At 36.8% G+C, this 18,749-nt stretch overlaps 1 protein-coding gene across 12 annotated transcripts in view; it reads left to right on the top strand.

Moving 5' to 3' along the window:
- The window catches only part of RBMS3 (RNA binding motif single stranded interacting protein 3), a 703,009-nt gene that overhangs the window by 549,153 nt on the left and 135,107 nt on the right, over positions 1-18,749 (top strand). For all 12 annotated transcript variants that reach the window (XM_068206323.1, XM_068206331.1, XM_068206308.1 and 9 more), the window contains 2 exons: positions 2,218-2,375; positions 12,632-12,711. In XM_068206323.1, the coding sequence (XP_068062424.1) occupies positions 2,218-2,375; positions 12,632-12,711 (238 nt within the window). The remainder of the gene's footprint in view (positions 1-2,217; positions 2,376-12,631; positions 12,712-18,749) is intronic.

Below are 18,749 nucleotides of genomic sequence, written 5' to 3'. Positions count from 1 at the left end.
TGCATTCTTGTCTCCTTGCTTTTCCCGAAGCTAAAAGTGTGATCTGAAGCTCATACTCCTTTTCTTTTCTTGGCTACTTTCCCTCCAGGACTGTGTGCATGATTTTCCTTCCATTGTCGGTACTGTAGCAGTTCTGACCCCTCACTAGCATCTTTTGGTTGCTGGAGAGGAACTAGCTTTTGGACATGTATAAATGTAAATTGATGTGAGAGGAAGGAAGATGACTGTAGGGAAATAACTGGAAAGGGAAATAAGGTTTTTCTAGATTTGAGGTTTGTAACTTCAGTTGAATTTGCAGTAAGTTCAATGTTCATGTGTAATGTTCCTCTTCTCTCTTCCGCCCTTTATTTAAGGACATGGTAATAACTGGGTATGTTTTTATGGACAACAGCTTGAAAACATGCCCACTTTGATCTTTTATTTCGGTTTTGTAAAACAGTGAAGAATTCATCATGCACAGTAATGTGTTGTTTCATGGGGTAGTGAGTCTGGAGATGCAAAGCTAGAATGCAGTGGTCATTAGCCAGTACATCCAAAGACAAGCATCCATAGCCCTGAGACCAGAATCCACATTAAACAGTACAACAGTATTACATGCCTTCTGATTTTGGACCTTTTGGGGTCTCCATTTGCAGGGTTTTTTTTTTGTCTCATCCAAAAGGGTTAAAATTTCCCTAGGGCCTGAGGTAAGGGAAGCTAAAAACTTTCTTCAGCTTCTGATTCTGATATTTAGCTACATTAGATTTGCCTTAGTAATTCTAGTCCCTGCAAAGATGGTGTGTATGAATCACAGCTTGAAGCAATTTCTCTTTCTAATATTGAGGCCTTGAATGTAAAAGGCAGCGATGGAGCAGATATCTTGGTTCTGTCCTGCCTTCATACATCTTCTTGAAACAGAATGCATTATTGTGTTTGACAAGGCACATCCTCACTGATTTTAATGGAGTGAAATTTGAACCTAGTTTAGTTAAACCAGTGCAGATGGCTGCAGGACTGTGTGTAATTTCATAACAGTGCAAAGTTGCAGTGCTGCTGCAAGGTTGTTAATCTGATTTTAGGACAACTCAGCAAAAAAAAGGGTATTGCTGTTATCCACTCAATTTTGAACAAGTACAAATTAATTCTGCCTATTAAAATGTGTAAGAATAAGAATTAAAAACTGTTTCAGAGAACTTTCTCAGAGAAGGTGTTGTCTGGATTACTTCACAGTATAATGATTGCATCTTATTTTTTTGGGTATTTAACATTAGCTAAAATAATGTAGTAATGCCTGATCCCAGCCAGGCTTGTACTGGCAGGTGATCAGATATTATGTAAAGCTTGTATCAATAAAAATGGACAGAGCAATGAAAATTTGCAAGGGCATAACTAAATTGATTTAATGCATTCAAGACCTGGTTGTTTGTAGACAAGGGCTTTTTTATTGTTTCAATACACTTATTTTACATATGGCATCTATGTCTCTTTCATGGTTCCATGCAGTAGTCCAGCAAGCAAGAACAGGAGTTGGAAATGGAAAGTTTAGCCTAAAGAGCTGAAATAGAACAAGAAAGCTGCTTTCAAATTTGTTTCTTCAATTATTCATGCTACAGGCTTTGTTTTATAAGATGTTTTCCTTTAGTCTCAGAACAAACATGTGACCTATCTCACCCAGGACCATAGGCTGAACTGCAGAACTCCCCTCTCCTGCCCCTAGCCCAGTTAGATCTTATTATTAAGACAGACATTTTCGATGGGGAAAGAACAGGAGAAGATGCTATGAAAAGTGTTCTGTGTTTTCAAACTATCTTTTTCATGATGAACAGGCTGAATGGGAAGTGTTCAGGCTGGAAAGAACATCTGCTTAAAATATATGTTGAATATTTGTTCTTTATTTATGTTAACATTAGCACATTTGTGGAAATCACGTTTTCTTCACAATCTCTTTGCTAAATTAGGACACAAATCCAAGAACACTTGTTCATGAGAGTAATTTTCTATAAATGAGTAGTGTCACTGAGTTCAATAGGAGCAATCACGCACAGAATTAAGCACATGCATGAGAGTTTGCAGAAATTTGGCAAATATGTTGCCATCATGAAAAGATTACCCAGTTTTTCTTCTAATGCAGCTATGAATTCTTGGCTTGGTCCTATTTTGACTAACCCTATAATATGAGCCATAAGCTATTCTACTGTGTTAAGCCTAACTGAGGATATTTCTCTTATTTTGTTGCAGCAACAAGAGCAAGATCCCACAAATCTATACATCTCAAATTTACCCGTGTCCATGGATGAGCAGGAACTGGAGAATATGCTGAAACCCTTTGGACATGTCATTTCCACCAGAATATTAAGAGATGCGAATGGAGTCAGCAGAGGAGTCGGCTTTGCCAGGTGAAACCTTTGCTCTTACTTTTCACGTGCATTTTTTCACCTTTGGTCCTTTGCAATTGCTGTCTGTTCTGTAGCTCTGAAGTCTCACAGCTATGGAAGATGCAGAGTGGCACCTTTATCAGATTGTATCCACTCTTTCCAGCAGGAAATGCCAGTGAGGAAGGATGTTCATTTCATTGCTCTAAAAATGGCTGGGAATAGTGAGCTATCCATTCAGGATCAAGCTCAGGTAATAATAAATGTCCTACAGCAAAAAGCACAGACTTGGTAAAGAAGCCAAGGCCTATGCTTAGGAGATCCTGGGAATGAACTTATTGCAGTCTTTCAATACCTGAAGGGGTCTTGTAAAAAATCTGGAGAGAGACTAGATAGTCTTTAAGGTCCCTTCGAACTCAAACCGTTCTATGAAACTGTTTAAATATTTGACAAAGATTTTGCAACAGGAGAAAGTAAACTTAACAGCTGGAAGAGCAAAGGGTAGGAAGTGTAACTGAAGAAATGTGCCTTCCTTGAAAGCTGCAGCTTCCTTGAACTGCAGCTGTGAAAAGAGCTTAAGAAGAAATATTTGCATAGAACAAGCCCTTATGGGGTAGTCAGACATTTTAGACAGAATGGGCAACATGTTATTACCATGTATTTCATTGTTAGTACAGATAGACAGGGCTCCATGTTTACTCTCAGGGAATATTTACATAGATTCTCTTCAACTTGAAACATTCTCAAATCAAATAGTTTTCTTTTCAAAAGCCAAGAAATAGAGTGCTATATATAGAAAGGTATTGAAAAAACAAATTAGAAGAGAAATTTGCAATTCTGCTGCAAATCGGTCTTCTGCTTCAAAAGAAAAGGGGAAAAAAAACCCTAGATCATTGTTTCTACAGAATATTCATAACACTGTGCTTTGTAGGGGAGGCAAAATAGCTTCTTCATCTTGCAAATTTCTCTGAAATCCATCATATTTTGGTATACCATGGCACTTCTGTTAGTGCCATAATACCACTGAGTGAAATGAGGTACTGTGTGATAAAAAGTTAGCTTTCAAGAAAAGTGACATTGTAGTGTTACCTCAGCCCTTGATGTGAAAGGTCATCATGCACAAAAAATGTTTAGATAATATTGTCTGAATTCAATGGGAAAAGGCAAAACATTTATGCTGAAAGATGGCACACTGTTCCTTGTGCATTCTTGCAGATAATAACATGATTTTTTCTAGCTCACTAAATATACATTAGTCTAAGTCATGGAAAAACTCGCATTTTTTGAAAATTGACTTACTTTTTGAAATTGTATTTAATTATGGAACATATTTCAGGGACTCTTTGATGATCTAACTTGTAGGTTGTGTAACTCACCATGTCAATGACAGTGGGTTAAAACCTCCATCAAAGTATACAGCAGATCTCCCACTGATTTGAGTGAGGCTAAAGGTAATCCAGGAATTTAGAACCATAGTTAAATGCTGACTCCTGTCTTTGCAGAATTATCAATACAATATTAAATTACATAACCAGCTGACTTTCTTTTTGTAAAGAGATGCTATCTGGTATCTTTTTCCTGTATGTCAAACCAAGCAGGTTATTAATTTGTTTAGATTTGCTTGTAGTCATGAAGGCTTCATTCTGATGTACCTATGGTATGAGCACAAGTTGAATGGCTGCTAAGGCAGTATAGTTCAGGGATGGAAGCTGGATTTCCAGTCCAAATAAGATTTTAGAAGTTCAAATCAGCACCCTAGGTGAGGATCCTGGCTATTCTGATCTGGGACCTTTTACCACAGTATGTCTTGCCTGCCTGTGGAATGTACCATGATGCTTACCATAGCTCTAAGCAGAGCCATAGAAGCACCAGAGAAAAAGTTAAATTTGCATATGCTGAAATGATGCAGCATCCAGTAATTTTGAAATGTGATCTTTTGAAGTTATTAATTACATTTTATGATGATTAAAAGTCACTTTCTGAGTCTGCCCAATCATGGAAATAGTCAATCTCAAAATAAGTGTATTCATTCAAAAAGCAATCAGAAGACTGAAGGTAGGCAACTATTGTCAGATTTTTCTTCTATATGGGTATGATTAGCAGTTTTATAGTACTGCAGGTGGCTACCCAATCATCTATAACCTGGAGAACTTCAAATGTTCTTGGATCAAAATTATCTTATGACATTAGATATCTGGTGACATTAACAGCCTCCCTTGGAGTATGTGTGTACAAAACTAGCTCTGAGTGAATATCAAGCCATGAAACAATTTCCTCTCTTTTGCATCCTTCAAAAGCAACTGAACAGATTTTCCTGAATCTTTCCAGAGCATTTCACTGTGGCCTGAGCCAACTATGCCTGGGTACACCCCAGGGGAGATTTTGGGGAGAAGAGTTATGAGCAAGGGGCCAGAGAAGGGAAACTTTAGACTTTGACTGTGGCTTTGTAAAAGCCAATCCATGCTATAAACTCTATCCATCTGCCTCTGCCTCACCCCTGGCCCATGTTTTTTACTTCTAGGCCATATCACCTGCCTTCAGACTCTCCTAGGGAGCTGGCATTCCACAGGGCTCACACTACCATGGTTTTTTAGCAGGGGTGTTTCTGTTGACAATGGCAAGCAGAAGCTGAGACTAAACATAGCCTATCCTAGAGCAGGGAGAGAAATAAGAAATAGAAGGGGGCAGAAATGCTTTCTAGAAGTAGGATATTGGAAAAAAGGAGGCACATCTTTGGATGTGAAGCTTTGAGTTCAGTCTTTTGTAAGATTGCTTGTTAAAAGAGGGAATGACATTGTGATGCCCTTGCACAGAATTTCATCAAAATGTTTATATTTGTAGGTGTTTCTCTTAAATACCTGTTGCTGGGAGTTGTCTAATAATGTCAGCAGCTGATCTTTCATTTTAAAAATGTAAGTGCATTCTTCAGAGCTTAGAAAAAAAATCATAGTCCTTCATCCTTAAAAAAAATCAGCAAGATGAACGAGAACAAAATAATGCAAAACAAAAAACAAACAAACAAACAAACCCCACAAAAAAAAAAAAAAAAAAAAAAAAAAAAAAAAAAAGGAAAGAAATCCACAGAAACTGGATTTGAAGACTTATTTCAAAATATAATTTTTAAATTGATATCTTATGAGTTTGGCAAACAACACTAGTAGTGTTGTTGATGGTATGAGTAAAAAGCAGATCAGAGATAGTAAGAAGGTCTTTGAGGGAGGCTGGAACTACTGGATAGGGGAAAGTATTGAGAGAATGGAGGGAAATATTTATCTTTATCCTGAAGATGTATTGCCACTTATAAAGAGGTAACTGTATGTGCTGGAAGACCTGGATTTCCACAGGCCCATAGAGGATGAATTCCAGACGTTAAGGTGTGAGAAGATAAAGGAATGACAAAATCACAGTGGAGGGAAAGCAGTGGTGCTGTTTTATTAGGAGGAATATTCAGAGAGAGATTTCTGAGGATCAGTGATGTTGCTACTTTGGAGACAGAAGTGTCAGCAGCACCAGGGGATAAAGAACATTCAGGCAGTTTAGGAATGCATTTGTAAAGAGGAAAAGTGCTTTGTTTTTCTTCATTCAAGGGTTTAATTGAAGGTGGTTGAAAAGGTGCTATAATTTAGCTGGAATAAATCCCTCATCTGGGATGGCAGTACTGGCTTAAATATTATAAAGATCATTCCTACTTTCAGTCAGAAGAATGATCTGTCACATCCTGCATCTTAGCTAGGAAATTGCTTTATAATTTAATATCTCAGGTGAAACTGGAAATCCCAAACATGCTTCAAAGACTTTGTGTGATATCTGGAAAATATTCCAATGCCTGCGGTGAGGCATTTCCATTGAAAGGCCTCCCTGAAAAAGTCTCAGAGCAACACTGCAGGGTGGTGAGGAGGTGTATGTGGGGATGTATCTCTGAGACCCTCGCATTTCTATCTGCTGTTGCAACCTGGAAAAAATTTTGCTGGACTTTGGACATCCCTAAGAAAATTGTCAGGCATGAAACCTCACTTTCAGGAAGAAGCAGGGAGAAGCAAATTCCAGGGAAAAGCAGATGGATCAGGATCCCTAGACAAACATCAATGGGACTCCATAAAACGAAAATGAATATGCAGCTCTGAAAGGTGATGAGGGAGGAAGCTGGATAGTTGGGAGCCATCAGATAATTTGGCCGAGCAATTTGCATAATCCAAGCCTGAGGTACTGTGAGTTTAATTGAAGAACTCCTTGGTCTTTGGGAAAGGGAGCAAGGAGATATTGGTATATACCTTGGGGAGGGACTTAACTGGTGCCACTGAATCAATGAAATAAAAGTTGCTTTTTATAACCCTACAATAAAACACCATTCAAGTATTATTTAAGTATCTTCCTTAAAAAGATAGTAGTATTAATAATACCATACACAGGTTTGTCACACTCAGCTGAACTGCAGAACAAGCATTTTATAGGTCCTTTTAAATGATAAAGTGCAAAGAAAGAGTTAGAAACCACTAACTTTTTTATTTTGTTTACTGTCTTGTAACTTAAAACGACCTTGCAAGATTCCTCCCACAAGCGACATTTTACAACAAAGTCATAAGGTTCTGAAAACAGAAATTTATGATGGAAATGCTGACAGTCAGACAGTCAAGTATTGCACTGCTGGCAGGCACCAGTATAATACTTAACCTGAGACTGTGAAGACAGTAGCATAAATCAGCCTAGGTCTAGGTGGAAATGACTGTGTGTTCATATTATTCTTTTCCAGTCACACGAGAAAATGTGTACAACACAAATGGTCATAAAAGAATGCTATGATGCTGTTGCCAGCAAATGACCAAAGTCAAGAGATTCTCAATTAGCTGTCACTTCAGAGCAAAGGTACACATCAGGGAGATGCTTCCATCCCTTTGTGACCTAGCTAGGGGTCTGTAGTAAGGCATTTAAACACTCTGCTACTGGGAGTTTGGACTTCATCCTCATCTTTTCCCTACCTTATTCTTCTGGAAAAGATTCTAATGGGCTGCTTTTCTTTGCTTTTTCTATCTTTTTTCCTAAACTTATCTCCTGCTTGTCCCCATTTTACATTTTTAAATTTAGTCTTTGGAAACAATATTCAACTCGGCAAATAAAAGGGAGCAACAAAAACTAGGAAACGAGATTTTGAGCCATCACAGGATAATTTTTCTATTTATAGAAGCTCTGCTTGGATTTCAGTAGAAATGGTTATGCTCCAGTTTCCACTGAAGTAAAACAAGAGAGATGAGCCTTTAATTTCTATGTTTTTGTTGGTTTTTTTTTTTTTTTTTCCTTAAAAGAAGCTGTTCATCTTTCACAGGTATTCATGATAATGTAGGTGTAATGAAGTTATTTCTTCTGACCCAAGGAGATTTCTCTATGGAGAGTGCTGTAAATACAGATACTGTAGTGCAGAGATACTCAGGCAGCTCACCTTGGCATAATGGGTGGTGCTGCAAGGTATAGAATGTACCACAACTTGAGAGGAAGATTTTTTTATATTTCTATTTATTTTTATATTTATTTGAGAAAGTGAACAACCTCCTGTTGTTCAAGCAGACAGTTGAAGAATATAGAGGCAAGAGATGTTGGGAAAGATGTAATTTGTGAGCCATGAGGAGAACTTGTCAAAATAAATGTCTTCTTAGGCTGTGAGTGGCAAAGGGAATAGCTTTTTTCCAACATAAAATAGATTCAAACCAAAAAGCACAAACATCTTGAAGCAATCTCTTACTGACTGAAAAGCTGGGGAGACAAGATACATTAAGTCTGTCACAGGGAGGGAGGAAATCAGGTTGCAGCCGCATCAGGGTCTTAGAATGCCTAGAATTAAATTAGCAAAATAAATTTAAAAACTAGTGAATGTGTTTCCATGGAAGGCTGAAAAACATAAGAAACCTCATGCGAATGAAAACTACCTTGTTTAGAGATACTCTTTAGAGTATTTGAGATCTGAAGATCATTTTGCCTCACATATTTTATATCCTAGGCAGTTGAAATACTACCCTTTACCTAATATTGAGCTAATGTTCATGTCTTACTAAAATAAGACTTTCAGAAATTATTCTAAGACATCAACCAGAAAAAAAGGACCACCAACTTTCTAGCTCATGTTTGCCAGTGGATCATCTTCCTTGCAGTTAAATGTTTCTGCCTAACTTCTCTTTTTAATTTATCTGGTTCTTGTCATAACTTTTTCAGGAAGATTAAAGAAGTCCTTACTCCCTAGTTTTTTCTCCCCACAAAGGTACTTATGCAGTGCTGTCAGACTGCCCCTCTAGTCATCTTCTTGATATGCTAAAGAAATTCAGTTCTCTGGTGTGTATTCTAACTATGGGCTCCATTCTTTGGGCTCCCCTCACTGTACTATCTATCTGCTTCCATCTTTGCAAAATGCCTTAAATAGTAAGGAAACACTGTTCTCAAAGATTTATTATACCCACTCTAGTAAATGTAAACAATATTATTATGTTGATCATAACATAAATGTGGTAGTAACAATTTCATCTTTAAATATTTACTTTGGATATTAAAAAAATACAGTCCTGATTCTCATTTATATTATTATTATTATTAAGCAAAGTGACTATACGATATATGTAAACCAAACCCACACTTTTCCACTAAGTGGTAATTACATGGTACTGAATATTTCTCAGGTAATAATTATGTAATTACAATGGTATTCCTTATATAAAAATTGTATTAAGTTGTTTCTTGACACTGCGTCAATCTTTATAATAAGCATGTATAGGAACTTTAGGTAGGGGGTTAAAATAATTCTTATTTTCTCCTCTTCTCTTCTCTTCTCTTCTCTTCTCTTCTCTTCTCTTCTCTTCTCTTCTCATTCATTTTAAATGTTCCCTATTATTTCTAACAACACATAATGACTACTTTGGTACCATTGTGGTCTGTGGAGAGATATATAAATTTTATATTATAAAATAAATTATTATTATTAGTTTGTAAATTATATAAAGTAAATATTTAATAGCAAGATCTGAACATCAAATTATTTGGTTCTGATGTTTGTTTAAGCATCCACTGTTTAAGTTTTTTGGATTTCTTTTCTTTTACTTTTCATATTGAAATATCTTTAGTTTACAAAATATAGCTAGAAAAAAATTATAAAAACATTCTTCATATTTTAAAAAATTGACTTCTTTTCAAATTGAATAGAATATAGACAGTCTCATTGCTTATTTTGCATTTGGGAACCCTACAACTTAGTTTCCTGAACTGGGACATATATAGACACAGGTAAAAATAAATTATCATGCTGTTAATAGTTCCTTTGGGTTTATATCATTATCTGTACCTTTTAAAAATATATAAAATCCTATGGATTTGATAATTATTTTTTTTTTTCTGCAGTGCATTTGCTGGTTCAAAATAATATACAGATGAATTATCGTTATCTCCAAATTGCATGTAAAGATGAATTATTATCTTAGGTTCTCTTAGGATCAACATCAAAAATATACAATTGAAAGGAATTTGAAAGTAATACGTCACAAATTATCTAATCAGACCAAATCTCTATTATCATGTGAAGCTGTTTTCTTTCCCTTTCCAGCAAGTGTTGAATATCCATCCTTCAGTAGAAAGTTTTGAAGCATCTAGGATCTTTATCTTCTTTCCAGAATATTATATTTGTCATATTTTTTCTATAAATTATGAAAGGAATGGCAATATTAAAAAATGTATTTAAGTAAGTAAGTATTAAGTATTTAAGTGTTCTTCTCCCAAGTTTACCTGTGATTAGCTGATATTCTTTTACAGAAAAACTTTTAACATGTAACTATTGCATTAGTGATATTTTTATTCAATACCAGTCTCAAGCAACATTTTGAAACATTGTTAGCTCAATATAGGAAGAATAATTCAAAGCACATTCTACAATAGAGGAGTGCTGCAGCTTTCTGAAGGAAAAGTAGGAGGAATTTATTAACGTGGACCTAAAGGAAGTGTATTTTTGGGACCTCTGCCCGGATACAGCTCATCCTTATAGATAAAACAAGAGCAGTAATGTGTGAATCTGTGTGTGTGGATAGCTTCAACTGATGTGTAGGTGTCTGCCATAAGCATTGACACATAAGTTGTTGATATTGGTCAGAATTTTGACTAAACTAAAACCAGGGTCTTATTATGGCAAGAATCAGAGAATCTTGCTAATATATCTGGTTGCTCTGTACCCCTAATTTTTCCCAGTCAGTCAGTGAGCTAATGATCCTGCAGAGTTCAATTTGAAAGGGTTATTTCTAAGCAAAGGGGTGTTGTGGACAATTATAATTCATGTTTCGGTGGCCCTTGAGTGGATGCCTTCCTGATCAGTGAGTGGCTGCCTGGCTGGGGGGAAAGGCCACCCCCACAGGCAGAAGTTGCAGGAAGCGCACGAGGGCTCAGGTGGGGTGGGCAAAGGATGGTGACAGTTGTTACTCAGCAACACATCTGAGGGGAGCATGTATAGAGGGCTTTGTCTATTGTGCTGCCTTTTCAGGCTGAGTCGATAATGCCAGTGTCGGTTTCAAGCGAAGCGTGTGCCAGATTACAGATAGCCAGCAATGGCATTTGAGAGCCGTTAATTGTGAAACTTGAGAGGAAAATGTGCACATTCTTTTTCAGAGTGCTATTCGAATTATGGGCTTTTTATCCCAGAACACTGTGGGTTTCACTTTTATTCTCTTCCCACATAAAACGCATGAAGTGCACTGAGTCTCTTTCATTTGGCAGCTTATATATTGCATTCTTTGCAGGGATTGCTTTGGCTTGTTAAAATGTACCCCATGTATTAAAATGAAATTGTCACTGCTGTGTGGTGCAACATAACATGGTTTGACACCAAGTGCCTGCAGCTACAGAAAACAGACTTTTATTGCATTTATTCTTTCAGAGACAAGAATCTCTAAAGGCTCAGCGCAGACGTTCGCTTAGTTAAATCTGAATGAAGCCAAAGCGAACAATCTAAGTCGCTGTCTTTGTGCTTGTAGAAATAGACCAGCCCACGTGATACACCGGGATACAACCTGGAAGGGGAAAGTTTTAATTTCATCGGAAACAATTGGACAATAGACTGACTTCCTCAAAGAAATAAATGGGCAAGCAGGATTTTTTTAGAGGTTTTTTTTTTGGGGGGGGTTTTGTTTGTTTGTTTGTTTTTGCGGTGTGGTGTGGTTTTTTGGACTCTGGCAAAATTGTATCCTGGGAGACAAACTGCTGTTGTATGTGAACCACTCTTTCCCCAAATTGTGTGACAGGAAGGATAGTGGATAAATTCATTTTAAAACTATCTAGACTGGTGAGAAGTAAGCAATAAGTATGGCAGCAGAGTTATTTTGTGGAGAATACCTGGAGGTAAGTACTGGTGTGTTGAAGGAGCATTGAACATAATTTTTAAACACAAATTTTCTAGGATATTACTAGCTTTCCTTTTCTCTCCTCTTTTCAAAGTTTCTAAACCCCCTCTGGAGCAAGGTTAACTCTTCTTCTGGACTTTTATGCAGTTAATTTAGAAGATCTGAAGCAATACTGAGTTCCCAGATGTGGTATAACTGTGGTTTGGGATTTGACTAGCAACATTGTATTCCTAACAATTCTTCAAAAATACGTTTACCAATTCACTGTTAATGCTTTAATGTCTCAATGCTGAAAGTTATCCTGAACTCATAGAAGATGAACAGTAAGGCATTTCCTCTGCTGGTGTTACACATAAATTACTGTCTTCACCCAGAACTCAGCTTTATGTTGTAATAGTCATATATGCATTGTCTTTGGTTTTACTATAAAGCCCATCTTTGCAGGTTGTTTTCTTAACATTGTAATCCTTAATAATTGTTGTTTAATCCTCTGTCTTCTTCTCTAAATCCTGCAATTCGTTTCTTTAAGCCATTTGAAGTTATTTTGGGTGCACAAAGAGTCTAGAAATGTGTCCATTGCTTTTCCAAGCAGCACGTGAGAGCATAAAGAATGTCCTTGTTCAGGGTGATGCCCTGGAGCCAGAAGGGGACTGTTCACTGACAGGGCTGTGGCTCAAACACAGCTGGGAGCGCAGCTGCAGGCAGGGAGGGTGGCAGGTCCCCCTCAGGAGCCACACTCTGTCCTAATGGGCTCAACCAGTTTCTCCGCAAAAATCAGCAATAACAGCTTTGAAGGTTTTTCTCAGCATCTGTGCTTGTCCTTTTTTTCTCCTTCTGCTTTTTGTTTTTTTGCCGAGTTGCTTCCATAACAGTCTAGTAACACATATTGCCTCTACCCATATCCCACTCTCTTCTCTTTTCCAGAATGGAGTCTACAGAAAAATGTGAAGTAGTAATTCAGCATTTTAATGGCAAATATCTGAAAACCCCACCTGGTCTACCAGGTAAGTCTAGCCATCATTGTGAAATTTAAAATTCACTGAATAGTTTAGAATACCTAAATACTGAAATTTATCTTGAGAGTGGTCTAAATTACTGCCCCCGCTAAGAGGGCATATGACTTCCCTGGCTGAATTCTATCTTTTATGACCCATAGCAACTTTTTCTTACCCAGATTTGTATGTTTTAAGCATTTCTGCCTGACAGCAGCAAATTTAAGGACATATAAAATTCATGTTGTCTCACTGTGTTTTTCCTTTTGAATGGTGGTTTTTTTTGGGGTTTTTTTTGTTTGGTTTGTTGTTTTTTTTTTCCCCAGTTAGTATAGAGGCCACATAACTAAATGCCAATTATTTTTTAACAAACTAGGAATATAATGTATATAAGAATATAAGCCTAGCAGCTTCATATTCATCACAGTTACCACTCAGTATTGCTAGCTACCAGTATTAACAGCAGTAGCTGTTAATACTAAGGATATTTCAAATAGTATTTTATGTCATTTTTTCTTGCCATAACTTAATGAAGTCCTGACACTTTCTCACAATACTTTTAGAACACATTCACTGGTGTGTCCATACCACATTGAAAGCCAAGTTCCAGGTATTATTTTGCCTTTCAAATCTTTAGCTGTCATCTGTGTGTTCATCAGCTGTGCAAAGTGTAGTGATCAGTTGCTTGATAGTTACTGCTTGACAAGACCTCTCCAAGGCCACAAATTTGCAAGGATTTCTCCTCTGGGTTTTCTGAAGGGCTGCATTAAATAAGCAGGAAATGCTTGCAAGAATTGTGTCCTAAGTTGTTATCTCCCCCATTTTTTTCTCCCCTAGCCTCCTTTAAACTATTTCCTTTTTTGGTTACTTTCATTAAATTTCTTCTTATTCATTGCCTGGTTCTTTGTGCAGAAGATGTACTAAATACTCTAATTAACAGAAAGTCATCTGCACAGCTACAGTGTACAGTAATTGAGTGCTGCAAGGTACATATAAATTTTAGTCAGATCACCTTCATGAAAGAAGATAAAGCTTTTAGTACAGGCTGCAAGACTCCATATTAAGACTGCTTTTTCAAAAGTAGCCGCAGACAATTTTTCTCAGCACCAGCTAGTGAATTACACCACCAGCTTTGTGAAATACAACAAACTTGGGTTGCATAGAACAATGGGCTGAGCAGCATAGGCGGAGAACTTTAACCTTTGGCTTGTCTTTCTGTATGCACACTTTGAATCCCAGAAGTAATCTGTTTAATATCATAGCAACACCCAATGGAAAGAGTGTGAATAGCAAGCACTTGCTAAGGCTGGCTTTGTCAGTATAAGCCTGTGTGCTCCATGGTCACAGTCCCAGTTGTGTCAGAAAGGACACATCATTAAATCCAGTATTGAAGTAGAATATTCTTACAGACCCTGCTTGAGACAAAAAGCTACATTGTAAAGAATAAAAGCTATAAAATTAAAATAATTTTCTTTTTTCTTCTTATTTTAAATTTTTAAATAATCAGAAATGAACTGGGTATTCAACATGAACTATGTTGTACATCGAAAGAGGGGTCTTGATAAGACAGCATGGTTATTTATTTCTTGTTATATCTTATTTCAAGAGATACACTGAATTTGGATTTTAATGGCCATAACTTCTGATGCTTTCTTAAAGGACATGAATCAGTTCTTAGTTTCTTGAGGAAGAAGAGATGTCCATGTGAAAAGATTGTTGTTGTCAGATGGCATTTAGTTGCAAGGATTATTTAGGAAATGACTATATTAAGGGTTTTAATTTACCTGAGTACTGTTCAGATGCATATATAGCATAATGCAGCTTCAAAAAAGTCACTGAACCATTAACTGAACTCACTCAGCCATGCACAAGGTATCTGTAAGATCCCATTTTGTCCTTGAGTTTTGGTAGGCAGATTTTGTATCTCTGAACACAGGTAGTTAGAACTTGTTGTAGGGTATTTGGTCCACATAAAAGAGACTGTTTGTGCCTTGTTATTAGACTAGAGCACTCTTTAAATCCATAATTAAAATACTTGTTGTATTCATTCCTCTTCTTCTTAAGCCAGAGAACAAACATGATCACCTTGGCAGTGGGGTTGATTCAAGGGATCATTTACATTTTATCCAGTGCAAAAAAATTATTCACTCCTACTTTCTTCTTGTTGTAGATTCCTGTTAAGGCTTGTACTCAGTTTCTACATCTGTGGTATGAACCTGTATTTAAGCCTCTCAGCAAAGACAGAAGTGTCTTGCATGAAGCAGGAAGGAAAATCAAGTTTCTTAATGTACTTGGAAAATCACAATTACAGTCTGAAAAGGATCCTCCCAGCATCTCAGTAATTGGCATAGAAGGAGAATCATCTCTAGTCTATTGCTGTGACCTCTTTATGGATATCAGTTAAAAAACAAAGAACCAGAGAACATTAGTGGAAATATGCAACATTATCTGTTACTAACCTCTGCAGCTCAAAGGCCTGATCTTAATGAGAATGAAAATGGATCAATACTTTTAGGGTTCAATTACATTGATTTTGGATTTTCAAATGGATTTCTTTCAGTTGTAGCAGTGAACTGAAAGAGTTTTTTGCATTTTTGTCCACATCTCTCATCCAAGCTCTAATGTTCTGGTTCAGGTTTACTAGCTGATAGAAGGTTGCATGAGGCCCATCAAGAAAGAAATCAACCTGGCTGTTGGCCATGTGCTACTGGCCTGAGGCAGTGGGATTATGGACCAGACAAATGATTTTGGCAGCTCTCCTCCATCCATCCCTGATATATTCCCCTACTTGGTTCCCTGAGTTGTGATCCTGGTGATGTGTCACCATACGTTCTGTGGGATGTATGTTTGTAAGATTAGCATGTTTAGAGGATAAAATGCTCATGTGCTGCAGGGCTAGTTTTGCCTGGTTACCCAGTCATGATGGGAGATCTGGAGTAGATAACTTTCATATGATGTTGAACAGCCCATTAGAAAGACTGAGCACCATAGCTCTGGCTTTCATGCCAGCATAAACTTATACCTTACCTGACTTAGTTATACCTTCCCAAAGAGTTAGCTGAAACATTAATTTTGGATACAGGACTCTTTTTCAACTAGGTTTTTTTTTCCTGGAAAATGAGATGTAAATGCAACTGAATTTTTTAAATTTGGCTTTTGTTGTTGTCGTGTTTGGGGTTTTTTTTATTGTTCTTGTAAGTTAGAAAAAACTTACAAGAGAATAAGTGCTGTGTACCTGGATGTTTGAGCCTAGCCAAGAGTCACACATCTAAGCTAGCCCAGGCCAAAAATGCAGCAGGAAAGCAGTGTTACAACTGGAAGGAAAGGAGGGCACACAGGGCACTTTGGAAGCTCTGTCCTCTGTACCTTCTGAAGGCAAAAACACATCCGTCCTTTGATTTTAGAACTTCAGTCACTGTCTCTTGTTTCTTAAAAATTGTAGAACCAAGCACTTGTAGCTTCAGACCCTTCTGCTTCAACCCAGTCACAATGTAAATGTTACTTTCTGTCTCTTGAAACATTTGATGGGAAGTTGTATAGTGCCTAGGTAAATTGAGCATCACTGTGTCTGTGTTAGTGAAACATTCTCATTAAGGGGCCCCTCTCTGTACAACTCCTTGGCTTCATTCCATTCCAGAAGGAATTGCTCCACTCTCTTACTTGCTCAACTAATAAGCATTTCATGATGTTCAGTCTTAGATATACAGTGCAAAATAATTGGTTGTTCCATAAATAATTAGTTAATGTCTTTGCATTTCTTTCAGACTGAGAAAGCACAGTCATCTCCAGAAATCCGCAGAATCTCAATTCTTGGCAAATTCCATGTCAACTTCATAAATATTCTGAGTAGCTTTGAGTGATTATTATTTTAGTGGGGTTTTTTTGTGAGAGATTTTTTTTGTTTTCCCTTTATTAGCACTGCTTTCCTGAGATAAATAGACCTACACAGCCTAGTGGGTATGTTTTCATCCTATAGAGAATTCAGCCTCATGAGGAACTAATGGTGTAGGCCCTGTATGGCCACACTGAAAGTTAGCAAATGAATTCTGTATTGCTCTACATCTCCATTGAGATGTGAAGAGCACTACTAATAATGCAGGTAGCTCTCTCTCAGTCTTTCTGTACAGCATATATTTTTGATGGTGAATAGGAGACTTCGTATGAAATCCTGCTAATTGTTGACATTTTGTAATCACTGAATTAATTTAAAATTTCCTAGCTCGTCTCTCAGTGACAAGCTGGCTTCTGTTTGAATGGGCAAGTTTAGGGTATGATATTTACACAGTTTTTGGTTTTGTCCTGGTATCCTTGGATGTTTTTAAATAACTTTATTTTCTCTTTCTGAATGAATGCAAAAATTTAACAAGTTCTTATTTTTTCTGGAATTTCACATGAACAAGACTCAATTGCAGTAATTGTCCTCTGCAGATATGTCTATTATACTCTCTCACAGCATTTTCTATTTGCTATAGTACTTCCTAAATTTCATTTGAGTTGTCAGAGGACATTGGGCCAGTCACTTTCTTAGAGAAAATTTAAAGCAAGTGAGACACATGATTGCTACATTACATGGTCAATAATCCTCCTTTTCTTATTGCTAACTTAATTACAGATATCTGACAAAAAAAAAAGAATAGGGAATTATTATCCTTGTGTATGTGAAGAACCCCACAAGTAACAAGTGACCACATCATTTTTATACTGACTTTTACTAGAGTAAAAACTCTTAAATACACAGAAATTATCTGCAACAATACAGATGTATTTGAAAATATCTCATATCTTGCTTTAATCATTACTTCTTATTTTTTCTTCTTGAAACTGTTCCAAGCACTGCATTTTTATGGACTCATTTCACCAAAATCAACTGATATTTTCTGCCTCTCTGTTTAGTTTAAATATTTCTCTTAGGACGTCTCTCAGGTTCTTGCATCACAGAGAATAAATTCAAATAGTTAACCTTTGCTTCAGAGAAGTAGGCTTAGAACCTGGAATACTCTATTTAGAGCAACATGTTTTGTAGGATATTGTGCCTTAAATTGCAATGAAAGAACAGTATTCCAGTTGAGGGTTAACTGTATACTGGACATGAACAACTTTTTCCACTGTTTTTCTCTTAATATATGAACAAATACTATCTTGTTTCTCGTTAATGATGCTGTAAGTTGTTTTTCTGAGTGAATGAACTTAAAAGGTTTTCTTAGATAGCTTTTTGACCATGTCTCTTGGTGCTTTATCTTTTTTTATTTAATTCTCCATTCATTTATACAGATAAAACACTGAAACTCTTACAAATATTTCTTCTTGGGACATTTGCATAGCAGTCTGTATATATGTATATGTTTTTGACATTTTAAACTAGATAGGACAGCAGCCAAAACTGTAAACCAGATATTGGTTTGTAGATATCTTGAAACATTTGTTGAAGGCTACAGAGAACCCAGAATAAAGGAGATTCTGCTAGATTTTCTACTGGTAGTACTCAGTGAAACTAGTTTAAAAAGGAAGTTATCTTTTACATATTGCTATCCTCAAAAACTTTCTCTGAATCTTTTATGTTGTCTACCTGAATTCTAGGGATTCAGGTTTGTAAATATTTTCATTGTTATCTGCTGACAGCACTATATAAATTCTTCCTCGTTGTATCAGAAAATATGATCCTTGGAAAGACCTGCATAAAAAGTAACAGTTTAACAAATTTTCTATTTACTTTTCTTGTTTCCAACTTCTAGCTGTCATTTTTTAATGGAATTGCTGTTATCTTTCATTTTCTGTGCTCCATAAATACACAAACTCGGCTCATTGTTAGCAGAAATTTCTTTTACGTTGCAAATCCTCTGAATATTCTTTTAACTTCTGTTGGTTTCATCTTCTTTCCAAGTCTTCATCTTTGACAAACAGTTAAAATCTTTAACTCCTGCTTGAGTCTTGGTGGTGACCATGAGGCCCCTGTAACCCGTGTCCCACTTTGGGCCCCATGTGCTTCCCATGCCCTCAGCAATGTGCAGGTGCTGTCCCAAGCTCAGGTCTCTCTGACAAACAGCTCCGTG

Source organism: Anomalospiza imberbis, chromosome 1 (assembly GCF_031753505.1).
Source record: "Anomalospiza imberbis isolate Cuckoo-Finch-1a 21T00152 chromosome 1, ASM3175350v1, whole genome shotgun sequence".
NCBI lineage: Eukaryota > Metazoa > Chordata > Aves > Passeriformes > Viduidae > Anomalospiza > Anomalospiza imberbis.
This window is presented reverse-complemented; position numbering and strand designations above follow the sequence as displayed.